Source organism: Phyllostomus hastatus, unplaced genomic scaffold (assembly GCF_019186645.2).
Source record: "Phyllostomus hastatus isolate PE091 unplaced genomic scaffold, TTU_PhHast_1.1 phas_contig_495, whole genome shotgun sequence".
Lineage (NCBI taxonomy): Eukaryota > Metazoa > Chordata > Mammalia > Chiroptera > Phyllostomidae > Phyllostomus > Phyllostomus hastatus.
Genome location: NW_025333895.1, coordinates 9,028,466 through 9,037,429, shown reverse-complemented (window position 1 = coordinate 9,037,429; position 8,964 = coordinate 9,028,466). Strand labels below are relative to the sequence as shown.

At 60.4% G+C, this 8,964-nt stretch overlaps 1 protein-coding gene across 2 annotated transcripts; it reads left to right on the top strand.

Moving 5' to 3' along the window:
• Nucleotides 1-4,169: 4,169 nt before the first annotated feature.
• On the top strand, nt 4,170-7,738 carry BRD3OS (BRD3 opposite strand). Of its 2 annotated transcripts, none has more exons than XM_045846095.1 (3): nt 4,170-4,264; nt 4,558-4,601; nt 4,935-7,738. In XM_045846095.1, exon 3 carries the CDS (start codon nt 5,554-5,556, stop codon nt 5,806-5,808), a length of 255 nt encoding a protein of 84 aa, XP_045702051.1. In that variant the 5' UTR covers nt 4,170-4,264; nt 4,558-4,601; nt 4,935-5,553; the 3' UTR covers nt 5,809-7,738. The 2 variants fall into 2 exon arrangements, with proteins under 2 accessions (XP_045702051.1, XP_045702050.1); XM_045846094.1 differs by having other exon boundaries at nt 4,192-4,294.
• The last annotated feature ends 1,226 nt before the right edge of the window (nt 7,739-8,964 follow it).

Here is an 8,964-nt window from a genome sequence, read left to right as displayed (position 1 = left end):
GCCACCGAACTCGTCCCTGGCAGGCTCTGTCCACTGGGATGTGGGCAGCGGCAGCGTGGGCTCCCTCTGAGGGGGCAGCTCACCACGCAGCCCGATCGCAGAGCCAGGGGGAGCGGGCACACAGCCGGCCCTGCCCTCACCGCTGGTCACTCTGCCCTCGGACCTCGCAGGGAGCGGCTCACCCCAGCCCTCAGGGGGCAGAGGGTCAGCTCAGCCGAGGGGAGGCGGCTGCTGGCCCTGCAGCCTGGCCCCCAGGCCCCAGCACCAGTGACCCGAACCCAGGAACATGCCCATCACCCCCAGAGCCACCGGCACCCAGCCGCTGTCCGCCCAGCACCCTGCCCACCCCAGGCTTCCTCCTGTCTCATGGGTCCGCCGGTTCTGGACATTGCCACAAACGGGCTTTTACACCAGGTGGCCTTGCTCCCGCCCCTTTCCCCAGCACAGCGCTGATGCGCACTCCTGTGGCAGAGAGCCGGCGAGTCCTTCACCCCCGTTTGAGGCTGAGTAAACCCCACTGTGAGCGGGGCCATTCTGACAGCACGTTTTATGTGACCCCGTGCACCTGACATGCCATCGCCTCACCGCGCCTCCCGCCGGGAACCTCACGGATGAGGTGTTTCACATTCTGCTCTCCAGGGGGGTCCCCCAAACCCCCTGTGCGTGTGCCGCTCACCATGCACGCCGGCTGGGGCACCGGCGCTTGCCAGCAACCCCCGATCTGCATGTAGATGTCACAAAACGTGTGGCCAAACAAGCCCACTGACTCACCCAAGTGGTTTCGCGCGTGCTTAAAAGTTTGCCAAACTCGGAATCGAGTGTCAAACTTTGAGTTAATTAGAATTAAATACAATTAAAAATTCGGCTCCCCAGCCGGGGAAGCCACACGGCACACGGAAGCCACACATGACTCACGGCTGCTGCCCGGCTGGGCTGCGTGGGGTGTCCCCCCACGAGCGGCGTGCCATTGGAGTGGGTTTTGTGAAACCGCTGCCACCCCGGCGGGGGGGGGGGTCCATCGGGGAGCCGTCTGAGTCCCTGGACCCTGTGTCGGTGCCGGCACTGGTGCCCCGTGTCGGAGTTACTGTGACTCCAGTGAGTCCCGCCAGGGGAGCGGACCTGCACGCCAACTTTCTCCTCCGGGAAACCTGGGCCATGTTCCCCACTTCGCTTTTTAATACTTTTTTTAAGTTTTAAAAAAGATTTTATTATTTTTTTTAGAGAAGGGAAAGGAGGAGAAAAGAGAGGAAGAGAAATATCCATGTGTGGTTGCCTCTTGTGTGACCCCTGCTGGGGACCTGGCCCACGACCCAGGCATGTGTCCTGACTGGGAATCGAACTGGTGACCCTGTGGTTCGCAGGCCAGTGCTCAACCCACTGAGCCATGCCAACTAGGGATTAATTCAGTTTTTTATTTATTTGTATTTAGAAACAAAACTGACCATTGTATCCCAGGGTATTATTATCCATATGGATATCGTTATTGTTTTCTAGAGTTACACTTTTCACACATAAGCATAAATAAAAGAATTAAAAAGTTGTATAGATATGGAATTAGTACTACCCATGTATAATGCACACCTGTATTTTTCCTCGAAAAATTTGGGCAACATCCCTGGCTGGCGTAGCTCAGTGGATTGAGCGCAGGCTGCGAACCAAAGTGTCGCAGGTTCAATTCCTAGTCAGGGTACATGCCTGGGTTGCAGGCCATGACCCCCAGCAACCGCACATTGATGTTTCTCTCTCTCTCTCTCTCTTTCCCCCTCCCTTCCCTCTCTAAAAATAAGTAAGAATTTAAAAATATTAAGAAAAAGAAAAATTTGGGCAAAACAGTGCTTATTATCCACCGGGAAATACGGTATTCATTGGTTGGTTCTTGCATGTGACCTGACGGGCATCGAACCCACAACGTGGTGTGTCCGGGCGACTCTCTAACCGACTGAGGCTGCCTAGCCAGGGCAAACAAATCCAAGTGTCATTCCTAGCTTTCTAAGAATTGTTTTTCCACCACGAGAGTCACGTGGAATCCAGCGCAGAGACTGGAACGGCCCTGCGTCCTTTTCCTTCTGTAACTGGCTGCTGTGGAGGAGCGCACCGCGCAGTCCGGAATGACCCAGCCTGGCCGGGCCTTCGTGCGTGCGTCCCGCGGCCACCGCGCAGCCCCGCCGTCTCCTCTGGGGCTCTCACATCGAAGTCCCTGAGCGAGAGGAGCCACCAACGGCCCTGCCCTGGCGCGTCCTGGTCGCTTGGGGTCGAGGTCAGGCCAGTGCTGACAGCGAGCGGGACATGGCTCCGCCCCTGACTGTTTCCAGAGATCGCCGTGGAACAGCGCACGCGCGCCTTCCTTCTGCGCTCACGGGCCTCGCGCTGGCGCCGTCCGTGCTCAGTGTGGCCTTGGGGGAGGTTTAAGTGGCAGGTCCGTTTCTTTAACAGCACGACTCAAGCTGTCCCTTTTTTCTCGTACCCCTATGGATAAACTGCATTTTTCCAGGCCCTGCTCCACTTAGCAAAACTTACAAACGTATTGACGTCAGGCTGTCCACGGTATTATTTTATTATCTTTTTAACGTGTACAGCTTCTGTTGCAAGTCCTTTTTAATTCTTTTTTTTTTAAATATCAGAACACTATTTGTTCAGGCTCATCACGCCGTGAATTCACAGCGAGCGGGGCCCAGCAGCCTTTCTGTTGCGCGTCTCGGGGTGCTGCAGAAGCGGGCGCTTCGGGTGCACCAGGTCCTTCCCTTCTCTTCGGCTTCTTTCTTTCTCCGACCACGTTCCTTCGCACGTCTCAGGAAGCCGTCTCGGCTCTTTGAGCGCTGACCGTGCTCAGTACGCACACCGGGGCTCTCGGCGAGAACCTTGCTCGTCACTTGTTCGTGCACAACAGTGCCCCCCACAGGCGGGGGGGTGACCCTGCAGACTCTTCCAGGCTTGCCGTCCTTCTCGAGTGCTGCCCCTTCCCGGGTTGTCTACAAGGTCACCTTCCCTGCACATGCGCAAGGAGGTGGCCAAAGGCCCGCCTCCCTGTTGCTAAAAGGCCTGGAGGACGTGGGGTGGGGGCCTCCCCCTCTCCCTTTGTGTTGGTCGTTTTGGTGAACTGCTGGAAGCTGGCGGCTCTGGCGGAAACGAAGCCTCTGTGATCCTTAGTGTTAGTTCCGTGTACTTTCTGTTTTTGTTTTGTTTTTTCCCCACCAGGGGTTTACTATTTTTATTAGTCTCTTGATCAATTTGCGGGGGGCGTATTTTTTACTTAATTTCTTCCCTCGTCCTTAGTACATGTACTTAGGTTAATTTTTGCTGTTTTTTTTTTACCCCTGACATCTTGAGATGAATATTTACCTCTTTAATTCTTAACCTTCCTACTTTTGTAAAGCATGTAAAGCTATCAATTCCGCACCCCGCCCCCAGGCATCATTTTAGCCGCAGCCCACACTTTTGATATGTTGTAATTCTAACGTCATGCATTTAAAATATTTTAAAATTTGCATCGTGGGTTTATCTCTGGCCCACGAGACTTTCAGAAGTGTATTGCTTAATGACCGAGTGCACGCGATTCCTTCCAGGTACCGGGTTACCGCCGGCCCGGGAACCACGTTTCCCGCCCAGGCATCCTGTCCGCGCTGGGAGACGCGCCGGACCTGGTGTGCGGTCGGACCGAGCGCCCAAGCCTGGAGACGTCCCGTGTCCCAGTGAAGAAGGGATCCCACGCCCGTGGCGTCATTTTGCTAAGTGGCCCTGGGGAGCCCGTTTGAATACAACTGCAGTCAGAAAAAGGGCGGAACTGCAGAGAGGGCTGGCGGAGCTCGGTCGGTGACGTGCAGACGCGAACGAATTCGAGACCTGTTTGTCACAGCGCGCCCAGACGGCCTTAAATTATTTAAAAGCCATTGCATCGGTCGCTGGGAGTAAGAACGCTAACAGCCACGGCAGCGGCAACAGCGAAAGGACACGAGCGGCGGTACAGATGCCCCCTGGGGCAAACACTCAGACCACAGCACGGTGGGAGGGCCCGGCCCCCTGCGCCCCGCCCCCAACCCCTCCTCCGGCGGCAGGCCCCGCCCACCAGGTCCCGCTCCGGCCCAGCCCCTCGGGACGATCCATCGCTCCGGCTCCTCGCGCAGGCCTGCGCGTCCTGGGCGCTCGGCTACGGATGCCTGCGGCGCTGCCATGGAGACGCGGCGGGGCGGCCAACAGGCTCTGCGTGGGTCTGAAGCTCCGCGCCCCGCCCCGCAGCCCGGGCGTCGCCAAGAACCCCGCCGCGAGGGTGACTGCGGCGCGGGCGGGAGGGCGTAAGGTGGGGGGAGGAGACCCAGAATGCTGGGGAGACAATGGGGACGTGCCATGGGGGGCCCGGGGCGCGGGTCGGGCGAGGGGGACCCAGGATACTGGGGAGGCGATGGGGACGTGCCGTAGGGGGTGGGGGGTCCAGATGGCAGGCAGGGCTAAGGGGACTCGGCAGCCGCCGAAGTGAGGCGCGACTGGACGGTGGGGAAGGGGTGGCTGCGGATGCTGCCTCGTGTGGTTTTCACCGGGCATCCTGTTTTTTTTCTGGTCCAGGGGCCTCCAGATGCCTGGAGCACAAAGGCGGCGCTGGTGGCCGGGTGAGTACCAGGCCGGCCTCAGCCCGGCAGCCTAGGCGAACGCCCTGGCAGGTCAGAGGCTGGTCTGGAAGCAGCCCCTGGTGACCTGGGCCATTTTAGGTTCTCAGGACTTGTTTCGCTGGTACAGACGCAAACCCTCCGATAAGCAGTGGGCCAGGGTGCCCCCCCGCCCCTTCATTAGTAACGAAGTAGGATTAGGCTCCGTCTGGCTCATCCGATGGCGACGGACACTTTGTGTCGTCAGTAGCCGGTTTAACTCTCTGCTCTGGAGTTCAGGTTCTGAGCCATGAAACCTGCCACCGCCGCCCTTGACAGCGTGTCCGTTTCTTGCAGTATCGCCCTGGGGAAGAGCTGCCCACTAGGCCCACAATATAAGGCTCGGAGCCAGCGCCGCCTCCGCACCCCGGACAAGTCCCAGGTCGCCCTGCTGCGCAGTGAGGCACCCGGAGCTCTGCTCAGGGGACACCGGCCTGGGCGCAGCGGTCGTGTGTCTAGCTGTACCATGACCTTCCAGCCAGGGTGGTGCGTCCATCTTTTCAAGTTGAGTGGTCCACGCCGTGTTGTCAGAATCACAGCAGACACCTGCCAGTCCCTCCCCCCGAGGTAGGTGCTTCCTCCCAGTCACCTCCACACCTGATGAAGTGCCCACAGCTGTCACCATTGAAGGCTGTCGCCAGGGAGCCACCCGGACCTGCTGGCCGTGTCAGGGGTGGTCCTTAGATGTCTTCAGAATGCTCAGAGGCTCCCCTCACGTCTCCCTCCAACACCACCCACCTAAGGGTGCTGCCCACTCACAGCCTGGACCCTCACCTCTGCCGCTAACTTAACTAAACAACCCCTGGACCCAGCGGCTGCAAAGCGTGTTCATCAGAGCGGCTGGTGTGAAGCGGCCGGGAGGGGTTGGCCCAGGGCGGCCGCAGGCTCCGCAGCCCAGCAGGGGTCCCGGCCCGGGATGAGCAGCCGCACCCCGCTGGCAGAGAAAGCCCTGTCGGAAGGCTACGCCCGGCAGCGGTACAGGGACACCTCCCTGCTCATCTGGCAGCAGCAGCAGCAGCAGCTGGAGTCCGCGCCACCCAGGACCTACCTGGGCAGGAGCCGCAGCATGTGGTACTCCCGGTACGGAAACGAGGCCATCCTGGTCCGGGACAGGGACAAGCTGGAGGTCTCCAGGGACACGGGCCAGTCCAAGTTCTGCACAATCATGTGACCGCAGAGGGAACGCCAGGCCCAGGGGCCACACGATGAGCCTGGACCCGTTCCGGTCAGCAGCGGCGTGGGTCTCCAGGCCTCCCGTGGAGATGCGGTGGGGTGTGAGAACCCCCAACCCCAGGCGTGGCTCCAGGCCCCTGGGCACAGGGCCGGTGCAGCTGGCGGCCTGGTCTCCCCACTGCCCGGGAGCTGCGGGCCCGCCCAGCCGCGCTGCTTCCCTGTCGGGGTTCCGAAACACCCACCGACAGGGACCCCATTTACAAACAGCTTTTCGAGTTTGGTGGGCTTTTTAATTCAACTCATTGTTTCCTTCAGTGGCAGCTGACATTGAGTGTTCTGTTAGCGTCAGGCTTTCAGTTGTTTTCCGTGTTCACTTCCGCCCGAAGAAAGGGTCAGGCCTAGAAGACAGGTGCGAACTGACCCCCAGGACCGGAAAGAGTGCGACCGGAACGGTCGCAGCAGGAAACGGCTGCGTTTCGGCCAGGTCCCCGAAGTGACCAGCAGGCAGCTCCCACACACCCGAGGGCTTGCGGGCAAGTACATCCGGAGCCCGTCAGGGACCCAAACATGACTCGTCATTTCCACGTCAGTGCCCCCGACAGCGTCTCAGACCCAGCGGCGGGGGGCAGCTGCAGCCCCCTCCACTGGGAGGGCCTGGGTGCCGGTCACCGTGCGTGCAGGCAGCCGAGGCCCCACGAGCAGCTGTCGGGTCCCCGAGAGAGGACACGCATCTGCTGTGGCTGCAGTCGGCGTGGCTTGGACAGAGCAAGTCCCCGTGTCAGAGCTGACTTTCCTTCACTACCACACACAGTAAACGCGGCAGGACTCCTCCCGCTCGCTCCACGCCGGCTCCCGTGTGCGCTTGGCCGCTCTCGGTGGCCTCTGGTGACGCTGACCCCCTGTACAGACACGTGAAGGGCAGAGGAGCGGCACCCTCCCCAGAGACAGGCGGCCACAGCCACACAGCCGCGCCCCCAGGCAGTGGCCCACACTGTGCATTTTGGAGTTTTTCTCTCGCCCCCCCGCTCAGACGGCGTTTATGCCGCGCTCTGACTGTCTGACTGGTGGGGCACCTGTGCGGTGTGCGTCCTCGCTGCCGCTGTTCGCGCAGCACGCTCCGTGCCGGGCTGGGCACGGTTCTCTCAGCAGCTGGGCGAGCTTGTTAGCAACGAGCACCCTGGGAGTGGCCCCATGGGGCCACAGGACATCCCCCATGTCTGCGGCAGGCCCGGGGCCTGGAGTCCAACTGCTGTGGTTGGTGCCTTACTGGAGTCGCAGGGCAGCCCCACCCTTCCGCCCCGAGCGTGGCCTCCGCAGGGGGGAGGGTACTCCGGCCCGGGAGCCCTGACCAGAGGCCCCCAGTGGACAGGTCCGTGGGTGTAAGTCCCACCTGGGAAAAGAGGCGGCCTCAGTGCACCTCCCGGGGCCTCGGGCTGGGCCCTGGCCCTGGCCCTGCCCTGGCCACAGCCAGTGTCCGCACAGGTCAGAGTATGCAGGCCACCAGGCCCTGGGACCCTCGGAGGACGGCTGCCACTGCGCCGCTAGGGAAGCAGGCAGACACCTGCCTGAGGTCAGTCCGCCGCCCAGCCAGCCCCGCCCTGGGGAGGTGGCCGGATGAGGGAGGGGCTGAGCCTGGCCGTGCCGACAGCAGTGATGTGAGGCGGAGACACACAAGCAGGGTGTGACTCACGCCCACCGGCCGGCAGTGAGCGCGGACACACACGCAGACAAGCAGTTTCCGTGGGAAGTGAAAAACGGAATGGCCACTCTCTGGTGGGGGAAGCGCCTGTTCACCAGCCAGAGAGGCTTTTCATTGGTTTCGTTTGCATAAGAATTGAGGCAAAGCTCATCACTCATTGCTGGGAAGTAAGGATCAAACAACAGATAAGAAGGAATCCTGAGGGCCTATTTTGAGTCAGGGTCAAAGAGCTGTAAAAAACTTTAAGGAACGAATTTACTTCTTCCCTGGACCCTTCTCATTCAACTGAGAGCATTCTAAACAAAGCAGGTTTCACAGGATTTTACATATTCTTCCTTAGGCCTGATCACCTGGGGAACCCGCCCTTTCCAGCACAGGGTGGCACCACCCTGTCATTGTTTCAGGCTTAGGTGGAGCAAGGGCAGTAAGGCAGCCGAGAGATAAGGAGATTTTCTCGCAGACAATGAGGACTCAGGCTATGTCAAAGCCGAGGGGCGAGGGTCCATCACCCCCTTTTGCTGTAGCCCCCAAAGTCCTTCCTTGGGGCCTCCCATGTGACCGTGCCTGTCTTAGATCGTTCCCCCCTTGGGGAATCTTACCCGTCATTGGCTAACCGACCAAGCACTGGGGGCAGGCAGGGTGAAGTAAAAGCAGCAGAAGCAGCGCTCCTGCCAGGGAGATGAGCTTTGTCTCCTTGCTGGCTTAGGGTCCAAGGTCACTCCCTCAGCCTCAGCCTCGGTGGGGGCTACAGCTTCTGACGCCAGGCAGGGCGGTTCCCGACAGGGTGCCCAGCACGCCTGGGAGCGTGGCTTCACCGGGCTGCAGCTTAGGCGACGAGAACCCTTCCCCGGGACGGCAGTGTTTTTAAAACGCCATCAGAAGTCGCGCTTGTCTCGAGGCTGCGTTCACTTCCCACTGAAACTGCACAGTGGGGACCTCAGCACCGAGACCCGCCGGACGTGGGGACGAGGTAACGCCCGCTGGGCCGCCGGACAGCTGTCTGGTGCCCGGAGTCTCAGGAGCACGCGAGCCGCCCGAGTGCAGACTGAGGGGCGGGAGGGACGGACAGGTTGGTCGGGAGCAGGGGGACAACCCGCACACCTGAGGACGGGGGGCGGGGGGGCACTCCAGAGAACCACAGGACTGGGAAAGACCGGGACCTGAGCTCTCTTCGGCCGAAAAACAACGGCCCCCGGTCCCTGGTGCCTCCCTGCCCGGGCCCAGGGGCAGGGCTGTGGGTGTGGCCTTGTGACACCGTGTCCAGAGGCTCTGGGTGTTCCCGCCGAGTCTGCACCCACAGGAGGGAGGGGGCAGGAGCACCCCAAAAGCACAGGAAAAGGCACAGACGGGCACTTTTTTTTTCTTTTATTATGAAAACAAAACAAATGCCCCAGGAGAAGGGTCCATGATTACCAGAAACATCAAGAGTACTTTCTACCATTTTTATTCGGTTGT

Excerpts from the sequence above, each read along its gene's own strand:
- BRD3OS (XM_045846095.1), top strand. The coding sequence starts at position 5,554 with ATGAGCAGCCGCACCCCGCTGGCAGAGAAAGCCCTGTCGGAAGGCTAC.